The 25,219-nt window shown below is 54.7% G+C and overlaps 1 protein-coding gene and 1 pseudogene across 6 annotated transcripts in view; one reads left to right on the top strand and one right to left on the bottom strand.

Annotated features, from left to right (window-relative positions):
• The window catches only part of F11R (F11 receptor), a 72,900-nt gene that overhangs the window by 6,685 nt on the left and 40,996 nt on the right, over window positions 1–25,219 (bottom strand). For 2 of the 6 annotated variants that reach the window (XM_054712175.1, XM_054712177.1), the window contains exons 1-6: window positions 6,775–7,068; window positions 6,432–6,710; window positions 5,709–6,040; window positions 5,330–5,434; window positions 4,887–4,954; window positions 2,517–2,582 (exon numbers count right to left, since the gene is read on the bottom strand). In XM_054712175.1, coding sequence (XP_054568150.1) covers window positions 2,517–2,582; window positions 4,887–4,954; window positions 5,330–5,434; window positions 5,709–6,040; window positions 6,432–6,710; window positions 6,775–7,013 — 1,089 coding nt within the window. In that variant the 5' untranslated portion in view covers window positions 7,014–7,068. Of the gene's footprint in view, window positions 1–2,516; window positions 2,583–4,886; window positions 4,955–5,329; window positions 5,435–5,708; window positions 6,041–6,431; window positions 6,711–6,774; window positions 7,126–25,219 lie in introns of those variants that run through there. The other 4 variants (XM_054712179.1, XM_054712181.1, XM_054712176.1 and 1 more) reach the window with 3 other exon arrangements.
• Window positions 11,604–23,493, top strand: LOC129148007 (phosphatidylethanolamine-binding protein 1-like; annotated as a pseudogene).

The raw sequence follows: 25,219 nt of genomic DNA, 5'->3' as shown, positions 1-25,219 counted from the left end.
TAATCTTGGTTGTAGGTTCTTGCTATTCATCACTTTGAATATTTCTTGCCACTCCCATCTGGCCTGCATAGTTTCTGTTGAGAAATCAGTTGACAGTCATATAGGTGCTCCCTTGTAGGTAACTGTTTTTCTCTTGCTGCTTTTAATATTGTCTCTTTGTCTTTTGCCCTTTGCATTTTAATTATGATGTGTCTTGGTGTGGTCCTCTTTGCATTCCTTTTGTTTGGGGTTCTATGTGCTTCCTGTACTTGTAAGTCTATTTCTTTCACCAGGTGGGGGAAGTTTTCAGTCCTTATTTCTTCAAATAGGTTTCCAGTATCTTGCTCTCTCTCTTCTTCTGGCACCCCCATAATTCTGATGTTGGTACGCTTGAAGTTGTCCCAGAGGCTCCTTACACTACCTTCATATTTTTGGATTCTTTTTTCTTTTCCAGTTGGGTGTTTTTTGCTCCTTTGTATTTCAAATCTTTGACTTGATTCTTGTGATCCTCTAGTCTGCCGTTGGATCTCTGTATATTATTTTTTATTTCAGTCAGTATATGTTTAATTTCTAGTTGGTCCTTTTTCATATCCTCGAGGGTCTTGTTAAATTTATCGGCCTTTTCTAGAAAATTCTTGAAAAACCTTATAACCATGATTTTGAACTCTATATCCAGTAGTTTGCTTTCCTCCATTTCTTTCATTTGTGATCTGTTTCTTTGTCTCTGCATTTTGGCTGCTTCCCTGAGTTGATAGAGTGGCTATGTGCTAGGTGTCCTAGCAGGGCCCATTGGCTCAGCCTCCCCAGTTACCTGAGGTGGACACTCTTGGTGCACCCCTTTGTGGGCTGTGTGCATAGTCTTGTTGTAGTTAAGCCTTGATTGTTATTGGTATCACTGGGAGGAATTGACCTCCAGGCCAATTGGCTGTGAGGATCAGCTGTGTCTATGATGGGAGGACTTCTGTGCTGGAGACACCCTTATGGGGCAAGACTTGCTTCAGTGGAACTTTGGTGCTCACTGAGTCTGCCCCCTGAGTGTATCTCTTATGGATCTGAGGAGTTGTAATCTGGATGGTCCTACTCTGAACCCTGGGTATACTGGCTCTTGGATCTCTCAGGAGGTGCTAATTTAGCCTCTGCCTGAGGCCACCCAGCAGGAGCTACAGAGAGATCTGCAGATTCCTCTTCTTTGTTTGGGTTTTGGAGGTGCCCAGATGAGGCTCAGCTGTGAAGCAATGCAAGCTGCTGTGGGGCCTTGGGCCTTCTTTTGGATGTTCTGGGTCTCTCTGACTCAGCTGCAGTTTGTTAGGTAAGTTTAGATTTCAAAGGACCAGGCCATTCATATGCAAAAGCCTCTCCGCACAGCTTGGATGGGGCGGAGTCTCAGGGCAGAGCAGACAGCAATGGCTTCCTGTCAGCCCTGCCCTAAGAGGCCCTCGGGTCTCAGTGTCCCTTGGTAGTCACTGCAAGCACCTCTGAGAGAAAGCCGCCCTCAAGTTCCACCCAATGCCAGACAGTCCAGTTTCTCCCCATATGAGTCTGGGTCCCCAGAGTCTCTCCCAGAACTGGAGTTCAGAGCAGTCGGGAGCCTGTGTCTCCCTGCAGATTGAAAAAGACAACCGCGTCCTCAGTTGCCAGCCCTCTCCACGCCCTCGCCTCTGTACCTCTGCCTTTACTTCCTCAGCTTCTCTGAGTCTCAGTGTGCTTTGCTCTTTCCTTCTAGTTGTAGAATTTCCACTCAGCCAGCCTTCCTGTGGTTCTGGATGATGTCCATTTTGTCTTTTAGTTGTAGTTTTGAAGTTGTTGTGCGAGGCAGCAGTTTAGGTGTTTACCTATGCCGCCATCTTGGTTTCTCCTCAGATCAATGATTCTTATCATTGATGGTTCTCTCCCTCTCCCTTCCTCTCTAAAATGAATAATATATATATATATATATAATTTTTAAACAATATCCTCTGTTTCTCTTTGTATTTTTATTTTTTTTAATATATTTTATTGATTTTTTACAGAGAGGAAGGGAGAGGGCTAGAGAGTTAGAAACATCGATGAGAGAGAAACATCGATCAGCTGCCTCCTGCACACCCCCCACTGGGGATGTGCCCGCAACCAAGGTACAAGCCCTTGACCGGAATCGAACCTGGGACCTTTCAGTCCGCAGGCTGACGCTCTATCCACTGAGCCAAACCGGTTTCGGCTATAATTTTTTTTTTTTTAAGTGCAAGGGCCCCATGTCCTGGAAGCAGCAGGGAAGAGGGGAAAAGAACACAGAAAACCAGAAGCCGAACTCCTGTCATGGTCATACTCCCATGACGGAGGAAACCTCCTGCCCGACCTTGACCTTCAGCTATTAGGCTGTGGGGACCCCAGAGCACTGGGACTGTCAGCCAGCCAACCTCAGGGGCCGCTGCCCAGCCACCTGCCCTCTGGGAGCACCGAGGTCTCACTCGCCATTCAAGGGTCTGAGGTATGTGGAAATCTGGGGCGGGCCTGGGGAAGCTCATAGACAGGTGTGGACTACAAGCGAGAACGAGCGGTACCTGAGGCAGCACCATGGAGTAGACAGTGCTCCCGTTCCCAGGGAAGTCCTGCTCCTGCCTCCGCTCCTGCAGGAGAAACGGGGAAGGCATGTGGCAGCATCAGCAGGCACTCAGCCTTCCGGATTTGGGTCACGTGGGGAGAAGGGTGCAAAAGAGAGGCGCTCCCAGGAGCTGGGAGGGAGCGCCAGGTCCCAGGACGGAGAGGCATGGAGAGCAGCCACCGGGCAGCAGCTGGGACGAAGCATCGCGAAAGGGCCGGCCCGGGAGACCCTGCCCACTGAGCGCAGAAACGTCCCTTCGCCGCCTGACTGTGCGCTAAGTGAGGTCGGGGCCTCGCTGCGGCCACTAATTCCAGGACTAGATGGTTGCGAGCCCCAGCCCAGCCCCAGCCCAGCCCCAGCCCAGACCCAGCCTTGCTAGTCCGCGTGCCCTTGGCTCCAGCCAGCCCCTGCAGTGAGCAGCTGGTGAACCGACGCTGCCTCCCTCTCTCAGTGCTGCCCGCCATGGGTCCGAGGTCATTCAGGCCCTTCCCCCTGCGGGTCTGCTGCCAGGAAGGGCTCTGGGGGTTCAGCATTCAGCTGTTCTTGTGTTGGGGCAGAAATGGGATCCTGGGGCCCATCTGTAACTAAGAAATATGAATCCTGCTCTGTTAACCAGGGTTGCTTGGTTCTGATTAAAGAAGGCACAGCCCAGCCGGCCTGGCTCAGGGGTTGAGTATTGACCTATGAACCAGGAGGTCACAATTCTGTTCCGGATCTATTCTGGATCCCCAGTGTGGGGCGTGCAGGAGGCAGCCAATCCATGATTCTCTCTCATCATGGATGTTTCTATCTCTCTCTCCCTCTCTCTTCCTCTCTGAAATAAAACAAACAAACAAACAAACAAAAGGCACATTCTAACCTGGCTGGAGTTGCACATGGAACCTGGGAGCTCCCTGGAAACGCAGCCCATCCTCCCCACCCGGGAGCTGCCTGTTGTCACGGAAAGATTAAGAATCTTGTTGCAGAGACCAGAAGGGCCCCCATACCCCCTTGCAAAACCCCAGCCTGCGTTGCGTGTAAACTGCCCCTTTTGCATGCCCATTCCTACCCCTTCTGCCTCCTTCCCATGTAACCTCTGTCCTCCTACCCAATAGCCGCAGCTGGCTTATGGGGCGGGGCAGCAGATGTGTGTGGCTGACCTGCTGCTCTCCATGCCGCCTGGCCCGCAGGACGGGGATATACGCTCACACTGAGCTCTACCCTGTCTCTGCTGAACTGGCTCCACCCCTTGGTGTCTGGTCACTTGGAGGCTGGGGCGGCACAGGCAGCTGGCAGAACCCGGCTCTGTTGCTGCTCTCTTCTTCCCAGGCCTGCGGGAAGCGTCCCCAGAAAGGCCCAGCTGGACCCCGTGGGGAGGTGGAGGCCTTTGGACAGAACCTTGGGGACAGCGGGGACAAGGCCACGAGAGACGAACCCCTGGCTTAGAAACACAGTAATGGGCCTGAATCCCCAATAGATTTTTTACTCCTAAATACTCATTTTCCCCAATATTCTCCGTCATTTTTCTAATCTAAAGTGACCTTCACTGAGTAGGGCCTCCGTGGCTGTAGGCATTTGTATTTGCTGTGATTTGCACTAGGTGTGGCTGACGGGAGAGGCACAGACACCCCGGTATTCTGCTGCTGGGCCCCGACAAGGCCCCACAGAGCCTCAGGGAGCTGCCTCTGTTCCGTGGTTCCAGGAGGCCCCACACGACTTCCTGCTTCGCTGCCCAAGCCAAGCACCAGGAACGGGGGTGGGAGGAGGGTCCTTCCTGCCCCTCCTTTCCCACCCGACAGTTCAGCGAGCACCGCGCCCGGCCGGTCCCCACCCTGCCCTGCGGCCCCTCCGCGCTGGCCTCCGCTTCCCCTCGGAGCGCCGCCCTGCTCACCGCTCGGTGCTGCTCTCCCAGCGCCTCAGCCAGACTCGGGCCTCCTTCCCGAGCATCTGGGCACAGGCGCTGAGCCAGCAGCAAGGCCGCGCTCCCCGCTGGGCAATGACCCAGCGCCCCCAAGAGTAAACCTGCACTTACAGGGCAGGAGATTCGTCAGACACGACGTACAAGGCGGCACTCATCCTGAGCCTCAGCCCGGCCTCAGGAAATGAGGGCGCCAGGGGCCCATCCCTGGTGGCCGGGGTCCCAGTTCTGCCCAAATGCCCTTTGGCCTCATTTCATCATCTCACCCCCAGTTTTCTCTGTCCACCCACAGCCAGAGCTAGGACGCTGAACGGACAGAGACGGGGCGAGGCCACGCTGAGGCAGCAGCGGGCTCTCCGGCCCCAGCTCAGCAGGGCCAGGCTCCCAGGGCACTTCCAGCCGGAAGGAGCGAACCCCGCCCTCGGGCCGCACCTGGCCGCTCCTGAGGGGCGGGCTGTGGACATCCTCATACACCGTCAGCGATGCCTCCGGGCGGGGCTCTGTGTGGAGGGAGGCAAAGAGCAGAGCTGCAGAGCCCTCTGGGAGCCGGGCCAGGCGCTTGCTCCCGGCATCCCACCCTCGTCCAAGGTGGCGAGACCTTAAGGAAGGTTCTAGAAGGGAGGAGGGTTAGTGCTCGTCCCAGGAGACTCAAAGAGCTCAAGGCAGCACCCGCCTGATAGTTTCCCCCAAACCAGCCACAGCCAGTAAAGCTGCTGTTGGGGATCAGACCGTGCACCTGTGGGGTCCCCCCCCCCCCCGCCCCCCACAGCGAGACCTGGGAGCAGCCATTGCTTTCCCTCCCTGACACGGGCACACGCCCCGCCCGGTGCGCGGGGAGGCAGGCCAGGCAGCCTGTCCGAGGGACCCCCGCTTACCTGCCGGCTTCCTCCCCCTTCTCCACGCGCAGACGCAGGTGAGGGTGCCGAGCAGCGTGAGTATGGGAACCACGATGATCAGCGAAAGGGGCAGGAGGCCGAGCTCTGAGGGAGAGGAGACGGGGCGTGAGGACTCGCCTTCTCCCCGCCCTCCCTCCCGGCCGGCCTGCTGCATGGCCGCTCCCCCACGCGCTGGGCTGCTGCTCTGCAGCTGTGAGCTCGGGTCCGGAGTCTCCCTGCTCCGCCGGAAGCCGCCCAGCGGCGCTCAGAGCAGGGACTGGAATCAGAGCTGACGCTCAGCTCCTCGGCCTCTCTGGGCCGTTTCCTCCCAGGAAGGAAGTGAGTAACATCGTGGATCCCGGCTCAGTCCGTTACAGACCCAGTCCTTTGTCCTCACTCAACGAGCACGTCTGCTCCGTGCGAGCCACCTCCGTCCCGCCTTCTGCTCCTCCCGCGGGCCTTCCGAGCCGGCCGGTCCCGCGGCCGAGGGCAGCCCGAGCGAGCGGGGCGGGACGGAGGGCAGTGCCCGGCCCACCAGGTCCTCGCAGACGGCGCCCCGCTTTGCCTGAGCCGCAGCCGCCCAGTGTGCCCGCCTTCGCCCGCTCGCGGCCGGGTGCTGGGGGCTGCTTGGTGCCCGGTCCGGCTGTAGCCCCCAAAGACAGGGCTGCGGGCGGGTTTGCACAGGCTGCCCTCACACCGGGTCTTATTTGTCTCAGAAAAAGCAGAGAAAGCGGCTCCGGGAACTCCGATGAGCACAGCGATGAGCCAGTGCCTCTGCCGGGTGCCCGCCCGATGCTGCCAGGACCGGGCACTGCTCTGGGCCCCCAGCGCAGGAGACGGGCCCGGAAGGAGGAAGCGGTCCCGGCAGCCGGAGGAGAAAACCACCGCAGCCCGGCTGGCCGCGCCTCCCGGACAGCGAGGCGTCTCCTGTGGGCGGACCGTCCTCCAGGAGGTTCGGACGGGACGGACCTCTCCCCGCTCCAGACGGGCCCGGCGCCCCGGCCTGTGTGCCTCGGGGCCAGGACCCTGGCGAAGGGCCCCTGCTCCGAGCCCGGCCTCGGCCCGCACCCCCCGCCCGGCCCAGCCCCAGGCGGGCACTCACTGCGGCCGGCGCTCCCGCAGCCCGGGCCGAGCTGGAGGCTCCGGCTGGCCCAGCTGACCGGGTTGCTGGCGTTGCAGGTGAACGTGTGCCGGCCGCCGGCGTCGATCTGCTCCTCCAGGCGGAAGGGGCTCCGGGGCGCCGGGATCCGCTCGCCCCCTCGGGCCCAGGCGTAGGTCACCTCGCCGCCGGGCGCCGAGCAGTTCAGCGTCACCCGGCAGCGCGCGCCGCCCGCGGCCTCCGCCTGCTCCAGCAGCCGCAGCTCGGGCGGCCCCACCGGGTCTGGAAGGGGGGTCCGGTCAGGGAGGCCCTCGGGCTCCCGCCCGCGCGCGAGGGGGGCACTCACCCAACACGGACACGTGGAAGCGGTGGGTCCTGACGGCGCCGCCCGCACCGGTGACCTCCAGGCAGTAGGTGCCGCTGTCGTCCGGCCGCGCGGCCTCGAGGAGGAGGAGGAGGCTCGGCGCGGGGCCGCTGAAGCGGAGCCTGTGGGCGGGGCCGCAGGAGCCGCCGGGCCGCCGGGCACCGGCCTTCGAGGCGAACAGCACGCAGGGCCGTGGGTCTGAGCGCAGCTGTACCTTCCATTCGAAGGAGCTCACCGCCGTCGGGGTGCTGCCGGGCCCTAAGCAGAGAGACGTGCCCGACCGTCTCACCACGGGGCCGTCCGGAGACGGGGCTGCTGGGCAGGAGGCAGCGGCTGCGGCAGAAAGGGCGGGGCCTCAGCGTGGGGCGGCCGGGCGGGACCCCTGAGCGCGCGGGGCCAGGGCCCGAGCCTGAGCGCACACCCTCGCTGGCGCCCTTGGCCGCGGGGGAGGGCGCATTGAGCTCTGGGCTTGGAGCCGCGGAGGTGACCCCCTCACTGCACAGTGGCCTCACAGGGCTCTCATCCCCATCTTACAGGCGAGGAAACAGGTTCAGAAAGAACTTAAAAGTCACAAACCCTAATTATACCGTGAGAAAGATGAGCTTGCGACACAGTCCATTTGGCTTTAGAAGGTGACTTTTAATATATTTTTATTGATTTCAGAGAGGAACGGATAGAAACATCAGTGATGAGAATCATTGATCACTTGCCTTCTGCCCGCCCCCTACTGGGGATGGAGCCTGCAACCCAGGCGTGTGCCCGGCCGGAATCGAACGTGGGACCCTTCTGCAGGTGAACACTCTACCCACTGAGCCACACCAGCCGGGGCCGAGGGTGAATTCTTAACCACAATGCTCTAAAGAAGCATCCTATCTGAGGTGACCAGTGGTGGCCACTACACGTTCTGAATGGTCAGACCAAGGAAGACGGCACTCCACACGGAATTCCCAGCGCCCTCCTCGCCCTCCCACAGAGCTGGGCTCCTACCCCCCCCCCAACTTGGCGCAACAAACTGGTCCTTCTTGATTCCTGTTTGCCAGGTTTTCAGTCACTGGAAGGTCTCCACAAGTATTGCTCCGTAGGAAAAAAATGGAAAGTGTGGACGAAAGGAGCCACCTGCTGACCTGACAGGCTCAGGGGAGGCCTGTGTGGCAGTCTTGAAAACTCAGAGACCTGGAATAACCACAAAAGATGGTCTGAAAATGAAATATTTAACTACAAACAGGTTATGGTGGGCAGTCATTCCTAAGCTGATATCTTCGCTGACAAAGATCAACTCAGATCTTCTTTCCTGAGCCCATTTGCCTTTTTGCCTCTAAGATAACATATCTGTGAGATGTCTGGGTAACTTGTAACTTCCTTTTTACCCCGGACCCCTCAGGGCACAACAAATGGCACCGGGACATTCCCTCATTGTTATTGTTATCAAGTTAATTGTCAGCTGTTAATTACGTTAAAGTATCCTGTATCCATCTCTGTAAGAGAAGCACATGTCCATCATTTCACTTTTCACCCTATCCCAGAGGTTTCCCCGCTTTGCTTTGTCCCACCTCCCTAATCTGTCACCAATGGATTTCATGTAACTCACCTACGTCCCTTTCCTTTGATTTCAATGTATAAATATAGATGTAACCCTGTATTCTCCGGAGCATTATCTCAATTCATTGAGGTTCTGCTTCCCGGCATATGTCGACAGTTTGGCTCAAATAAACTCACAAAATTCTTTACAGGTTTCAATGGTGTTTTTCCGTTAACAAAAGGCAAGAAGAAAAATACACTACCCAGGCCTCCTGCCCGGGCACCTCCCAGCCTCCTCCCAGCCTCCTGCCGGGTTCAGGGTGGGAACTGCTGCACGGGAGGGTGCCCCTGCCCTCGCAGAGCAGCCCGCGCGGGGAAGAGCAGGGCTGCCCTGTGGCCGTGTGGCCTGGAGAGGGTCAGAGAATTTGGAGGAGAGATTAGGAGATGGCTATCGATACGAACAGATCTGTTAAAATGAGGCGATTAAGACAAGAGCAATGGGGGAGGAGTTTGGATGTCCACATGTGTTATAAGTCCACTCACTCAGCCACACCTTCCCCCCGCATTCCTGCAGACACTGACCAAACCACTACCGGGCTGTAATTTCCGCTTGGTTGACAGAATATGTTCCTTTGACGGTGACTCCGGAGGTTGACGCACACAACGGGGATCTGCCTGCGACCGCGCTGCGAGCAGCCTGGACCCGCGTGGCCGTCTCCATGGTCCGCAGACTCACACCTGAGAGCGGGCCAGCACGCCAAGCCCTGCACACAGGCCCCGAGGGAATGGAAAGCCATGAATAAGCTTCTAGAAAGGGCTGGGCCCGGGGCCCTGGACTCCGCACTCCTTCCTGTGTCGGCACGGCTCCTGCCGCCGGAGCCCGGGATCTGGGACCCGGTCACCCCGTGTTCCACAGCACAGGCTAGTGCCTGAGATAAGGAGTCACCCAGGGAGTTTTAATCTGATCACAGAAGACCTGGTCGAGACGTGCTAACCAACGCTCCCGCTAAGAATAACGAAGAAAAATGGGCAAAATATAAGGACATGTTGTTAAAGGCGTCAGAGAGCTAATAAAATGGGGGGGGGGGGGTGTTATAAGAAAGCATTTTTTTGGTTTTAGGATGGTAAGACACACTCTGGCATAGCTTTCTTTGTTTAAAAATATATATTTCTTTTATTGATTTCAGAGAGGAAGGGAGAGAGAGATAGAAACATCAGTGATGAGAGAGAAACATTGATTGGCTGCCTCCTACACACCCACCCTGGGGATCAAGCCCAAAACCCGGGCATGTGCCCTTGGGGAATCGAACCCAGGACCCTCAGTCTGCAGGTCAATGCTCTATCCACTGAGCCAAACCAGCTAGGGCAAAAAAACGGTGAACTATTAAGGGCCAGGATCTGAAAGAAGGAAATTCAGAGGGTTAGCGGTTTTTACTGCTGTTCCCTGGAGGCACCTCTGATTCCATAAAGAGCAGCTGAAAGGCTGAGCAGCTTAGCAGAGTTTACAATCAGCTCCAGGAACCAAAGAACCCGGAGCTCAGCGAGGCCTCTCTTAGCAAGGAGGTGTGGGTGCTACACCCACCAGGCTCGGGGTTGGTGCCAGGAATGGCTACACACTAAGAATTAAGAGTGAACAAGAACCCCCGCCAGAGAGGGTCACCTGTCACCCCAAGGTTGTGGGTTGGATCCCCAATCAACCAGTGATCGCATCACCAGGCGGAGCAGCAGTTGGTCTCTCTCTCCCTAAAGCTGAGTCACTACACACATTCTAACGAGAGACAGAGCTCATCTCCCGCAGACTCAGGCCCCGGTGGAATCACGGCACAGACTTCCATCCAGGGTTCCAGGGTGCCTCCTAGTTCCAGCCCGCTGGCGACTCCAGGGAACTGTAAGTTATTCCTGGAGAAAAATACCATAAACCAGAGCATTAAATTGCTTCTAAAACTTTTCAGAAATGATGCCCCAAATGAAACAAAACAAAACAAACAAAAAAGCGGCCTCACAAGAGGAAACCCATCCCCAATCCAAAGCAACGCCGCGGACGGCAGGACCTCTGGGCCAAGGAGGCAGCAGCTCAGAGGACGCTGCTCAGAGCTGGGGACTGAGGCGGAGCCGGACTGTCAGCAGAGAACTAACGTGGCAATGCAAACGGCCATTCCCTTGGCGAGTGCTTCCGAAATTGGACCTTTTTAAACCGATTTTAGAGAGGGAGGGAGAGGGAGACAGATCGTCAATGCTGAGAATCACCGCCCGACCGCCTCCTGCAGCTCCCGACGGGGCTGGAGTCCGGGCATGTGCCCTGACGGTGGCCTCCCGGTCCTCGGGCGGGTGCTCACCACTGAGCCCCACGGCCGGTGGCCCAGCCTTTGTCATAGCGCTGCGGAATGGCCCGGCCGCAGCCCGCCGTCCGCCATCGCTGGGAGCAGAGCAGGAGCGGGGGCAGAGGGGGAGGAGGGAGGGCGGCCGGGAGGCATCTGACCCCGCGGGAGGGAGTCGCTCCGGATGAGGGGAGGGGGTCGGGGCGCCCTCAGGGCGGAGGCGCAGGGGGCCTCGGAGAGGAACTTCCACCAGCGACAAAGGTGTGGCGGTTTCTCAGCTCAGGGCCGGAGGGCGGCCGCAGGTGCCTGCGGGTCTGCAAAGTCCCACAGCGGGTCCCGCGCCCCCATCCCCCAAGCCCCGCTCGCCTCCCGCGACACTCAGGCCTGCTCTCCCCGGGCAGCCCTGGAGCAGCCGCTGCTGGGGACCCGCAGCCCGCCACCCGCACGCTGTCTCTCCACGAAAAGGAGGGCGCCTTTCGGGGTGCGTCACTCCCTGTGCGCCCTCCTTCTGCCCGGGCCGCTCCCTGGCCGCACTGTCCGCCCTCCTCCCAAACTCCTCTTCATCCTGCAAAGGCCCTTCCCAGTGTCTGCGCCAACAGGAATCTCCATTTCCTCGGGTCTTTGTTCTCCAAGTACAGCTTGCCTCCGAGCAACCCTTAGCATTTTCTGTCTTTCCTTGTTTTACGTGACTCTTCCTCTAACAGTCGGGAAGAGTCTTAAGAATAGAATCCACATCTGTTTCATCTTTTCCCTCACAAAATCTTGCATATGTCTTGGAACATAACAAGGGCTTAATGAAGCTGTTTAATTACCTAATTAGTTAAATTCCAAAATCTGCCTCAGTTAACTCCCGGAAATGAGTCTGATGTAGCACCACGAGAGGCTCACAGAAGCATTACAACAGAAGCCCAGCCTCCTCGATGGCAGAATGGGGGAATCAGCTCCATACAGCAGACCATGAAACCTCATCCAGCCATGGACGTGACCAGCTACAAAGACAATCTCATCAGATGTGGAGCAAAAGAGGCCAAAGACAAGAGTACTACTGTCTGCAAGCACAGGGAGCTGACCCAGGATGCCAGTGTGTGTGTGTGTGTGTGTGTGTGTGTGTGTGTGTGTTGGGGGGGTGTTTCTGGAAAGGGGGGAGAAGCACGGCGGGGAGGCGTGGCCATGAAGCACGGCTCAGCACCCCAGTGATTTGTGCAGCGGCCGGCTCTGCCCCGCTCCCCCAAGCCCCGCAGCCACCACTCGCTCGGAGGGAGAGAAGAGCGTGCCAGGCCCCGCCTCGCAGCTGGTCCGATTCCCGGGGAGTGGCGTGTCCGCCGCAGCGCTCCAGCTGGCCCCCAGGTGCTGCCCATTTTGTTCACAGCCTCCAGGGTCCTTCGGGGTTTCCTCAGAATGCACAGCCCAAACCGGAATTTAGGGTCCAAAGTGACCTTTAGGACCAAGGCCCCTCCTGTGGGCAGTGCCCTGAAGGTCCCCCAACTCATCTGACCCAAGCTCCCCCCTCTGCCTCTGAGATGCTTGACACGGACTCCCTTCCTCAGTCACCGCTGCCTCGGCCGTGTGCCGGCCCGTGGTGTGCACTGACCACCCTGTAGCCACGTGCTGACTCCCGTGGCAGACACTGGCCGCGCGAGGAAGGCCGTGGAACCCAGGGTCTCAGACGGCTGCTCAAACGCGTCCAGGGAAGGAGTGGGAATGGAGATTAAAATTAAATGTTTCACAACATGATGTAATAATACAACTAAATATCTCCAAAGTTAAATACATGTTCCCTTAAGCTAAAAGTGTTGAGGTCGCCGAAACCGGTTTGGCTCAGTGGATAGAGCGTCGGCCTGCGGACTCAAGGGTCCCGGGTTCGATTCCGGTCAAGGGCATGTACCTTGGTTGCGGGCACATCCCAGTAGGGGGTGTGCAAGAGGCAGCTGATAGATGTTTCTCTCTCATCGATGTTTCTAGCTCTCTATTCCTCTCTCTTCCTCTCTGTAAAAAATCAATAAAATATATTTAAAAAAAAAAAAAATAAATAAAAGTGTTGAGGTCTCCCTAAATTCCTGGTTACGATTATAAGAAACCTCAGCAAAGAGCCACACAGTCCAGGTTTATCATCTCATCTCAACATTTTCTTACTTTCTATTCCATTAAGTGGTTCCGGAAGGATGACGGCACGGTCTCCCTGGACTCTGAGGACAGAGCTAAGCGAGCCAGCCGGCCTCGGCCTGCGCGCTGGGCTGGAGGCCTGGCTTCGCGGCGCTTGGTTCCACGCCTCCCCGGCCTCGCCGCCCCAGGGCGCGGCCGCTGTGTCCTCACTTCACACGCGAGAAACGAGGAACCCGGAGGCGCGTTCCCACCCACAGAAGCCGGATAACTCGCACTTGACTCGTTCCCTCTCGCGCCCTGAGAGTCCGCCAGGTGCTAGTCTACCTGCCGAGGAGACCGCGGTGAGCGGGACAGACAGCCTGGCCTCGAGACCCTGCGTCCCGCCGTGCAGAGCAGCCGGGAGACAAACAAATGAGCCATCGGCACCGCGTGTGAAATGCAGACGCTGCAGAGAAGGAAGCCCGCGGCCCGGGCCTTGCGGTGGCAGGGCTGACCTTTCAGGAGGAAGGAAGACATCACTGAGGAGGTGGGGTTCTCGGAACCCGGTGAGGGAGGAAGCCGGGTGGGGAGGAGCCTGCAGGCCGGGCTGAAGGCAGTGGGCAGAGAGGAAGGGCGGGCGGCCAGGGAGGCAGAGCGCAGACCACGGCCAGGCCCCGGGAGCAGCCGGTGGGAGGCTGTGCAGAGCCGGAGTGGTGCGGCCCTGCACGTGTCATTAAATTCCGCAGGAACCCACGTTTTTAAGAAAACATTTCACTGTCATCATGTCTCCTGAAGGGATGAAATGAAACAAACCACCACCCCCGGTGGCTCAGTGGTTACAGCGCTGGCCTGAGCACCCACGGTCACCAGTTCGATTCTGGGTCAAGGCGCGTACCTGGTTGCCCTTTCAATCACTAGTCCTGGGGGAGGCAGCCAGTCAGCGTGTCCCTCTCACATCAATGTTTCTCCCTCTCTCAAACCTCCCCGCCTCCCTGCCACCCGCTCTCAAACATCAGCGGAAAAGCATCCTCGGTGAGGACTGAAAACAAAGGCAGCCGCACTCTATGGCATTCCGGCCAAAACGGCTGCTCTGCATCAGAGGAGACGCCCGACAAACCCGGACGAGGAGCCTCTGACTGTCGCCACAAACGTCCTGCAAGAAGGAGCGGGGCCGCGGCGGCCGCGGCTGCGGAGGACGGCAGAGCGGCGGGGCACACAGCCCGCCTGGTGCAGCCGGGCCTGCCGTCGGCGCTGCTGGCCACGGCACATTTACAAGTGGCCTCTGTACTCGACAGCATCAGCATTAGGTTTTCTAAATGTGGTGATTATGATGAAGTCATATGATAAGGAAATATTCCTGTTCTTAAAAGATACGTGCCAACATATTTAGGAGTAAAGGGGCATTCCTCTCAAATGGCTCAACCAGCCATCATCAGCATCCACTTCCGAGTGCACGCACACACGCGATGTGGAGAGAAGAGGGAATGAAGCGAAGGCGATTAGAGGTTAACTGGTGAATCTAGGTGAAGAAATACAAGCATTTTCTTACAATTGCTCTGGAGCTGCAAAATTTTTTCAAACTATACCTTTAAAAAATTAAAACAAGAGCGGTTTCTGTCAGCCTCCACCAGGCCAGCCCCACAGGACCAGCAAGTGGTTTCCTTAGCCCGAGCCCGTGCCCCCGCACCCAGCGCCGCCCTCCAGGGCTGCAGAGCTGCCCGCAGAGCCGGCCGCTGAGGGAGAGCTCGCCCCATCGCATCCTCATCATCTCATCTCGGCCTCGACCTTCTGCCACTCTCACCCCCAAAGCCAGGCTGCTGACCCCTCAGCCCGAGCTCAGCCTTCTCACAGGCCCCGGACAGACACTTGTGGGCCTGTGCCCTCGCTTCAGGCCCAGGGTGCCCTCAGCACCCGCCACAATGCCCTCCAAGTCTCCCTGGCGGGGCTGCCTGCAGGCGGGACCCGCAGTGAAGGCAGCGCCGTCCCTGCCAGGCTTCCGGGCGGCGTCTCTGCAGCTTCCAGTGGCCTCACCTTCCCCCCTGCAGGTGCCTGTGGCCTTGGTGCCGCCACAGGGCCAGGCCACCAAGCGGAGGACAGCCGTCCCTCCTGGGCACCAGCGTCCTGCCTCCGGGACGATGTGTGGTCTCTGGACTCCAGAACCACGCTTCCTGGTGGAAACCCCAGCCCAGGGCCCTCTCCTTTCTGCGGCCAATAGCGCCCAGTGAGAGGCTGTTTCCTGGCCTCCTGACGGCCAAGAAGGACCCCTCCCACCTCACAGGTAACTCAGCCCGAGCCTGTCCCCAGCCTGTCCCCGGCGGGTGCTCAGCCCAGTTCCCAATGGCCATGGCGAGCCCCACCGCCCAGAGGGGGCAGGACCTGACGCCCATGGGCCTGACCCCTAGTCCATGCACCCCCTCCCCATGCAGACGGGGGCTCCTCACCTTGGCTGTGCCGTCCCTGCAGGAACAGGACTAGGAAGGGGAGAGCTGGCCCCAGCATCCCCACAGGCCGGCGGCTGGGCGCTCCGTCTGCAGACCTCTGCGCACAGGCCCACAGCCACCAGTCGGGGGGACGGGGTGCGGCCGCTGCCGGTCTGGCCACAGTTTCCTCACCAGAGGCTTTCTCGTTGACTGAGCTCACGGGGCTGCTGAGGAAGCCACAGTGCCTTGCACAGCTGACAGTTCCCACCAGTTAGACTGGCCACGGGCCTCAAGTGGGCGGGTTCAGCGACTCACCAGCTTCACAATCTTGTCCTTCGCTCGCCCCAGCCCAGCAGCTTGGTGGGAAGGCAGAGCCGAGAACTCGTCCAGCTCTTCATCTCACTGGCGACATGGAGACCTACATGGGATGGGGGCCACACCGCCTGTCCTAGACGTCCCATTCCAACACGCTGTGGGGGTGGAGGGGAGAGTGTGGCTGAGAGGTGGAGCCCTTGGTAAGGGGGGGCGGGTGTTGGGCGGGCCTGGGCCTTCTCTGCAAGTTCACATCCACGTGTAAGCACTGCAAACGGAAGCGCTTTCTTAAGAAGCCGCTTTGGCCCCAGGTCCCTATCTGTGCTCCCACATTCCCTCCCTGCCCTCTCACACACTGGGCCCGACCCCTTTCCTGTCACCAGGGAGGGCAAAGGCTGGCACTTTCCCGTCATAGCAAACACTTCCAGTTCCCTCAGGCCAGCCCTTCTCATTTCCCATCCTTTGACCCACTTCCGGTCCCGAGTCTGAGGCTGGGCTGAGCACACGGAGAGCTGGGGCCACGAAGGCCTGGTGCTCCGAACGGAGGACTGCATGGGAGTGAGGTCAAGGTGCAGACTCGGCTCGCTTCCACGCGGACGGTGTTTCCATAACTTGGTGGAGGCGGCGTGGGGAGCCGTCCTCAGAACCCAGGCTCGGAGGCCATCTCTCAGCTGTGACCGGCAGCGAGCAGCCAGCCTCTGCCCCTTTCCTCATCTGGAAATGGGGATAGTGACAACACCTTCTGTTCGGTGTGAGGATTAAATAAGTCATGAATTTAGGGCATCTAGAACAATCCACAGCATTTACGGGAACTCCAGGCCAAAGATGACTATGTACGTACTCTGTAACCTGCCCTCCAACCGGATTGATGCTGCCTCGGAACCACTCCCTGACACACTGCTCTGTGGCTCCACCTGCACCTGCTCACCTTAACCTCCAAGGAGTACCCACCTCTGACACCTGTTTAAAAATCTGAAATGGTTTCACCCAACATTAATGCCACCCCTTCACAGTCTGAACATCTTTAAGAATTTCAACCTGTCCTTTATAGGATACTCCCATCCAAAAATAGACATTGATGGGTGACAGAATAAGCTACCCCAAAATATGCCACTTGGATTATTCCAGCCGAAGGCAGTTTTTCTCCCCGACAGCACATACGTGGACTTTAGGTGATGTGTGTGCGAACTGTCACGGAGGAAAACGTTCCCCTACGCTTCTAGGCTCTTCGGCTGACCTAATTAAGCTGACATAAAACAGATCAATTTAATTGCTCAGAAACTCCATTTCCTTAATATGACCCTTTCTGCCCTAGCCAGTTTGGCTCAGTGGCTAGAGTATTGGCCTGCAGACTGAAGGGTCTGGGGTTCTATTCTGGTCAAGGGCACATGCCCCAGTTGCAAGCTCAGTCTCCAGGGGGGGCATGCAGAAGGCAGCAGATCGATGATTCTCTCACCACTGGTGTTTCTCTCTCTTTCCCTCTCCCTTCCTCTGTGAAACCAATAAAAATACATTTAAATATATATATATTTCCCTTTTCTCCTTTCTGTTCATTCACTGCATTCCTTAATTATTAAGCCCTTAGGACACCAGATTCTGGTCAGCATCAAACTGAGTTTGGAGACAAGATAAAAGGTGCTGGGAAAATTGGCTACAATCGAACAGACTGTCCAACCTATGAGGGAAGGCAGGGGGTGAGGGGGTAAGAAATCAACCAAAGAACTTGTATGCATGCATATGAGCATAACCAATGGGCACAGATAGTAGGGGGTAAGGGCATGTGCTGGGGGGTGGGGGCGGCTGGGGAGAGGTCAATGGGAGAAAAAGGAGACTTATGTAATACTTTAAACAATAAAGAATTAAAAAATAAAGTAAGAACAAATGGCCTCAGGTTGTTAGCTGTGTGGTCAAGAATAAACCCCAAGGAGCATTAAAAATGGCAGCAGAGTAGGTGGATGCTACACAGAGACCCTCTCAGAATCAAACTAGAATTACAACTAAAATACAACAACAACAAAAAGCATCCTGAACAATCAACTGAAGGCTCGCTGGAGAGAACCCTGATACCAAGGACTGAAAGGGGAGACACGAGAGGCTGGTAGGAGGGGCAGAGGCGTGAAAGGGCTGGCCGGGCTCCCACAGAGAGCAGCTCAAGTCCCAGAGGGACATCTCAGCCGTGAAGGGTTTGCCACTGAGAACTCTGGGGTGTAACCCCCAAGCTGGGCCCCCCAGCAGAGAGCACCAGAACTGAGAAAGTTGCCCACATAACATCTGGCTGTGAAAAGCAGCAGGATTGCTGTCTCCCAGAGAGAGACGGCTAGAAATTCAGGCACCAGACCCCAAATAGCTGCAGCAATCCTGAGAAAGAAGACCAAAGTTGGAGGGATTGCAATACCAGATATCAAGCTGTACTACAAAGCCACTGTCCTCAAAACTGCCTGGTACTGGCACAAGAACAGACATATAGACCAATGGAACAGAACAGAGGACCCAGAAATCGACCCAAGCCATTATACTCAAACTAGAGGCCCAGTGCACAAATTCATGCACCAGTGGGGTCCCTCGGCCTGGCCTGTGGAATCAGGCTGAAACCAGCTCTCCAACATCCCCTGAGGGGTTCCAGATTGCAAGAGGGCTCAGGCCAGGCCAAGGGACCCCACAGATGCACAGACGGGGCTGGGGAGGGATGTGGGAAGTTGGCCAGCTGGGGAGGGCATGTGGGAGGGCTACAGGGCATGTCCAGCCCATCTCACTCAGTCCCAATACGCCGGACCCTAGCAGCAAACTAACCTACCAGTCAGAGCGTCTGAACAGCCTTAGCATTAAACTTTGATTGGTTGAACGGACGAACAGATACTTAGTATATTAGGCTTTCATTATATAGGATAATATATGACAAAGGAGGCAAGAGCATACAATGGAGACAAGACAGTCTCTTCAATAAATGGTGTTGGGAAAATTGAAAAGATACATGTAAAAAGTGAAACGGGACCATCAACATACACCATACACAAAAATAAACTCAAAATGGATAAAGGACCTAAACACAAATGGGAAACCATAAAAATCTTGGAAGAATCCATAGGCAGCAAAATATCAGACATATATTGTAGAAATATCTCCACCGGTACAGATCCTAGGGCAATGAAAACTAAGGAGAAAATAAACAAATGGGACTACATCAAAATAAAAAGCTTCTGCACAGCAAAGGAAACCATCAACAAAACAACAAGAAAGCCCACTGTATGGGAGAACATATTTGCCAATGTTATCTCCAATAAGGGTTTAATCTCCAATATTGACAGGGAACTCATACACCTTAACAAAAGGAAGATAAACAATCCAATAAAAAAAATGGGCAACGGACCTAAATAGACACTTTTCGAAAGAGGACATAAAGAAGGACATATGAAAACACAATGGAATACTACCAGTGTAGTATCCCCTATGTTCATAGCAGCACTGCTGGTGGGAATGCAGACTGGTACAGCCACTGTGGAGAACAGTATGAAGTTTGCTCAAAAAACTAAAAATGGAGCTCCCATTTGACCCAGTAATCCCACTCCTAGGAATATATCCCAAGAAACTAGAAACACCAATCAGAAAGGATATATGCACCACTATGTTCATAGCAGCACAATTTACAGTAGCTAAGATTTGGAAACAGCCTAGGTGCCCATCAGCAGATGAGTGGATTAAAAAACTGTGGTACAGCCAAAACCGGTTTGGCTCAGTGGCTAGAGTGTAGGCCTGCGGACTGAAGGGTCCCAAGTTCGATTCCGGTCAAGGGCATGTACCTTGGTTGCGGGCACATCCCCAGTGGGGGGGTGTGCAGGAGGCAGCTGATCGATGTTTCTCTCTCATAGATGTTTCTGGCTCTCTATCCCTCTCCCTTCCTCTCTGTAAAAATCAATAAAATATATTAAAAAAAACCAAAAACTGTGGTACATCTACACAATGGAATACTACGCTGCTGTAAAAAGGAAGGAATTCTTACCATTTGCAACAGCATGGATGGAACTGGAGAGCATCATGCTAAGTGAAATAAGCCAGTCAGAGAAAGATATCAAATGATCTCACTCATGTGTGGAATATAATGAACAACATAAACTGATGAACAAAAATAGAGCCTGAGAAAAAAATATCTTAGAATAGAAGCAATCCTGCTATTTGCAGATCTTTAATATTTCCTACAACTTTTGTGCTTCATACTATGTTAGTACAGTTTTGATAATATATTTATACTTAAAATCCTTTTTCCTCTTGAAATATTAATGTTTATCACCTGTAATATTATTATATTAAGATCTTTTTCTTGAATAATTGGTTTATTGTATGTAACATTATCATATTTAAAAGTTTTTCTTGAGATATTAAGGTTTATTGCATGTAACATTATTATATTTAAGATCCTTTTTTTGAAATATTAAAAAAAAGAAAGTAATAATAAAGATATCACCCAGCGGGGGGGTGGGGGAGATGCAGGCACCCTCTTAAAGAGCCAACACACAAAATTTCATGTGCAGCCACTTACCCTGGGCTCCAGCAAAGGGAGGGCAGAGTGGACTTGAGCTGTGTGAGCAGAAGCCAGAGATGGGGGCTCTAGGGTTAGAAAGTGGAGGGCAGACACCCCAGTTTCTATGCTGAGTCCTTCCCTCACGCTGCAGAGGACAACTCTTGCAGGCAGCCCTTTGTTGTCCAGGTGGTTTTTGCCTGGGGGTAAGACAGTTGCCCCACCCTATTAGAAAACCTCACAGTCAGCCTGTGGACAATGGCCTGCGGCTACTCAAGACTGAATACAATCAGTGTGCAGAGGCAAGCTAGAGGCTTTGAGTCATTGCCTGATCTGTGCCTACCTAATACACAGTCACAAACCCAAACAGGCAGCCAAAATGGGGAGATAAAAAACCAACCCCCAAATGCAAGAACTAGAGAATTCTCCAGATGAAAAGCTAAATGAAATGGAGATCATAGCCGAAACCAGTTTGGCTCAGTGGATAGAGCGTCGGCCTGCGAACTGAAGGGTCCCAGGTTCGATTCTGGTCAAGGGGCATGTACCTTGGTTGCGGGCGCATCCCCTGTGGGGGGTGAGCAGGAGGCGGCTGATCGATGTTTCTCTCTCATCAATGTTTCTAGCTCTCTATCCCTCTCCCTTCCTCTCTGTAAAAAACAATAAAATATATTTAAATATCTTACCTAATAAAAGAGAAAAATGCTAATTGACCGTACCTTCGCTACGCCCACAGCCAATCAGAGTGAGTATGCAAATTAGCTAAACAAAGATGGCGGTTAATTTGAATATGCAGGCGCATAGCGGAGTGAAGCCTGCTATGAGGGGAAGGGAGGCGGCAGAGGGAGCTACTGGAGTGGTGCTTCAGACAGAAGTGAGAATGTGCCAGTTCCGGGCGGCCTGGAGCGGGGAGTGGGGACTTGCTGGCTCTGGGCGGCTGGGGAGCGGGGACATGCCGGCTCCCAGGCAGCCAGGGAGCGGGGACGTGCTGGCTCCTGGGCAGCCGGGAAGCAGGAACTTGCCACCTCCCGGGCGGCAGGGGAGCAGTGACTTGACGGCTCCCAGGAGGCCGGGGAGCGGGGACGTGCCAGCTCCCGGGCGGCTGGGAAGCAGGGACTTGCAGGCTCCCGGGCAGCTGGGGAGTGGGAACGTGCCGGCTCCCAGGCGCTGGGGAGGGGGACTTGCCGGCTCTCGGGCAGCTGGGAGTGAAGCCAGGGGCCTATTTTTGCACGAATATCGTGCAATGGGCCTCTAGTATATATATATTTAAAAAAGAGAAAGAAATGGACATCATAAATTTATCAGGCAGATGAACCACTTCATCAGTGCTGTTAACCTGCCCCTGGTTCACCCGCGATGCGGGTGAGCCTGCTGGGCCCTTGAGCCTGCAGGAAGTGGACAAGAGGCTGAAGTACCCGCTGCAGGTCAAATACTCCGGGGTGGAGGTCGACAAGCTGGGCAAAGTGCTGACACCCACCCAGGTTAAGAACTGGTCCACTGCCCTAACCAGTTTGGCTCGGTGGATAGAGCGTCGGCCTACAGACTGAAGGGTCCCAGGTTCGATTCTGGTCAAGGGCATGTACCCTGGTTGTGGGCACATCCCCAGTAGGGGGCGTGCAGGAGGCAGCTGATAGATGTTTCTCTCTCATCAATATTTCTAACTCTCTCTCCCTCTCCCTTCCTCTCTGTAAAAAAATCAATAAAATATATTTTTTTAAAAAAGAACTGACCCACTGGTATTTCATGGGATGGCCTTGATCCAAGTAATCTCTACACCCTGGTCTTTTTTTAAATATATATATACTAGTAGCCCGTTTGCACAAAGATTCGTGCAATAGACCTTAATTCACCTGGCTGCCTGCACCAGTTTTCTGCCGGCACCGGGGACCCAGGCCTTGGCTGTGGCCACCACCTTCTGCCTTCTTTCAGGGTCCGGGCTTGGCCCCAGGCGGTGGCCTTGGGCTCGGCCACACCCAGCGTCCCTGCGACCAATTGCAGGAGCCGACCCCCAGAGGTCTCCTGCGATCGGCGCTGGCGCCCAAGGCCGGGAAAGACTCGGGCGGCTTTCCCGGCCTTGGGCTCGGCCGCACCCAGCGTCCTTGCGACCGATCGCAGGAGCCGACCCCCAGTGGTCTCCTGCGATCGGCACAGGCTCCCCGCTGGTGCCCAAGGCCGGGAAAGGCTCCGCCACACCCCAACGTCCCTGCAACGGTTTCCTGGTGGGCGTGGTTGATGGGCGTGGCTTGGTTGGTGGGCGTGGTTTGGGTGTAGCGAAGGTACGGTCAATTTGCATATTTGTCTATTATAAGGTAAGACTAGAGGCCCCATACACGAAATTTGTGCATGGGGCGGGGTCCCTCAGCCTCACCTGCACCCTCTCCAATGCAGGAGCCCTCAGGGAATGTCCTACTGACAGCTTAGGCCCACTCCCCATGGTTCTCTGCTCTCTGCGGAGCCTGCTGCTCCATGCCACAGAGATGGGCAAACAGGCCCTGCTGGGTGCTCCCTACAGGCCCATTTGCCTGCTCACGGGTCACTGCGGCTACAGCCAAGCAGGCCCTGCTGTCTGCTGTCAAGCTGCGTGGCCACCCTTGCTTCTCAGGGCCTACGATAATCCCAGGAGCCTGCAGGCGTGGCTTGGCACGGCCCAGGGCGGCGATGGTCCCGGGAGGCTGCGGGCTTGGTGCCCGTCCCCAGAACCCAGTTCGCTTTGGTGCCTGCGTATGCAAATTAACCTGCCATTTTGGTTGGGTTGATTTGCATACTCACTCCTGATTGGCTGGTGGGCCTCATGGAGGTACGGTCAATTTGCATCTTTCTCTCTAATTAGTGTAGTTTTTATTGATTTCAGAGAGGAAGAGAGAAACATCAATGATGAGAGAATCATTGATTAGCTGCCTCCTGCACACCCCCTACTGGGAATTGAGCCCACAACCCGGGCATGTGTCCTTGACTGGAACTGAACATGGGACCCTTCAGTCCATAGGCTGACGCTCTATCCACTGAGCCAAACCAGGTGGGGCTACATCTTGGTCTTGACAGACCCAGATGCTCCAAGCAGAAAGGACCCCACATTTAGGGAATGTCAACATGAAGGGTAACATCAGCAGTGGCACCATCCTCTCTGATTATGTGGGCTCTGGGCCTCCTAAGGGCACAGCCTTCACCGTTGTATCTGGCTGGTTGACAAGCAGGCCAACCCACTGAAGTGTGACGAGCCCATTCTCATCAAACGATCTGGAGACCACCATGGCAAATACAAGGTGGCATCTTTCTGCAAAAAGTACGAGATCAGGCCCCCACTGGCTGGCACGTGTTACCAGGCAGAATGGGATGACTATGTGCCCAAGCTCTATGAGCCACTGGCTGGGAAGTAGGGGAAAGCCAGGAGACAGACATGGCCCCGGGGGCCCCAAGCAGTGTTCTCAAGTTCAGTGATGCATGTTGATTTCTCTTCCCTGTTCCCACGCTCACAGGCGAGACCTGAGCAGACAGAGCTGTGGGGTGACTTTTCCTTCTGCCTGTCCTTTATCGTTGTACAGGGTCACACATTTAGATTTATGCTTTGATCAAATTTGAACTCCATTTTGGGGAGGCTATTTTGGTACTGTGATGTGGTCATCAGATTGTTAATATAAGAATAATAACCCAGCCCTGACCAGTATGGCTCAATGGATAGAGCGTCGGCCTGTGGACTCAAGGGTCCCAGGTTCGATTCTGGTTAAGGGCATTTACCTTGTTGTGGGCACATCCCCAGTAGGGGGTGTGCCGGAGGCAACTGATTGATGTTTCACTCTCATGGTGTCTAACTCTCTCTCCCTCTCCCTTCCTCTCTGTAAAAAATCAATAAAATATATTTTTAAAAAAACAAAGAATAGTAACCCAGAATTTAAAGGTGTATCCTCTGAAGAGCAGTACAGGAAACCTGCAGAGTCCTTTTGCTGTTGAGCTGCAGGACTGGGTGAGAGGTTCCCTGAAATCCATTAGTTTGTGGTGTTACGTTTATCACTCTCCATTGGTGAAACAAAAGTCTGGAGTTGCCAAATGTGTTAATTCTGCTGTTTGATTACAGTTGAATAAAAATATAAACATTGTGTGGACAAAAAAAAAGAAAGAAATTTATCAGACATAGAGTTCGGAATAATGATGGCAAAGATGCTCAACAGCCTGATAAAAGATATAGTAATAATGAAAACAGAAAGAATGAAATAGTACAAGGAGAAGCCAAGGATCAAATCAGTGAATTAGACAACAGGGTAGAAAAAAATCAGAGAACCAAAAAGAAAAAAAAAAACAATTAAAAAACAGGAGGACAACTAAGGGAGCTGTGGGACAACATAAAACATAACAATATTCAAATAGCAGATGTGCCAGAAGAGGCAGAAAGGGAGAAAGGGATAGAGAACATGTTTGAAGAAATAATGACAGAAAACTTCCCTAACCTGGAGAAGGAAAAAGTCACACAAATTCAGGAGGCACAGAGAACCCCAAGCAAGAAGAACCCAAACAGGCCCACGCCCAGACACATCATAATTAAATGCCAAAAATTAAAGACAAAGAGAGAATCTTAAAGGCAGCGAGAGAAAAGCAAACTGTTACCTAAAAAGGAGCTCCCATAAGGCTGATACCTGATTTCTCATCAGAAACTCCACAGGCCAGAAGGGAATGGCAGGAAGTACTCAAGGGAATGGGAAGCAAGGATTTGAAACGAAGATGACTACATCCAACAAGAATCATTCAAAACAGATGGTCAGCCCTCGATGGTCTGGCTCAGTGGATAGTGTCGGCCTGCAGACGGAAAGGTCCCAGGTTTGATTCCGGTCAAGGGCATATGCATGTGTTGTGGGCTCAGTCTCCAGTAGGGGGCATCCAGGAGACACCCAATAAATGATTCTCTCTCATCACTGATGTTTCCATCTCTCTTCTTCTCCCTTCCTCTCTGAAATTCAATAAAAAATACATTAAAAATAAATAAATAAATGGTCAAACCTTCCCGTTTCCTTTTCCCTCAGATCAGAACACTGATCTCAGTGGTCGTAAAAATAAAAAAATAAGACGGGCAAACAAAGAGCTTCCCACACACAAAAAAAATGGCTAAAGGAGTTTATCACAACCTAGCCAGCATTATAAGAAATGCTAATGGGACTACTATAATGAGAAGAAGAGAGAGATAGAGAAACCGAGGCATACATAATTAAAATGGCAAAAAGCCGAAACCGGTTTGGCTCAGTGGATAGAGCGTCGGCCTGCGGACTCAAGGGTCCCAG

The sequence above is a fragment of the Eptesicus fuscus genome, chromosome 22 (genome assembly GCF_027574615.1).
Source record: "Eptesicus fuscus isolate TK198812 chromosome 22, DD_ASM_mEF_20220401, whole genome shotgun sequence".
Taxonomy (NCBI): domain Eukaryota; kingdom Metazoa; phylum Chordata; class Mammalia; order Chiroptera; family Vespertilionidae; genus Eptesicus; species Eptesicus fuscus.
Note: the sequence above shows the minus strand (reverse complement) of the source record. Positions and strands in the feature narration are given on the sequence as shown.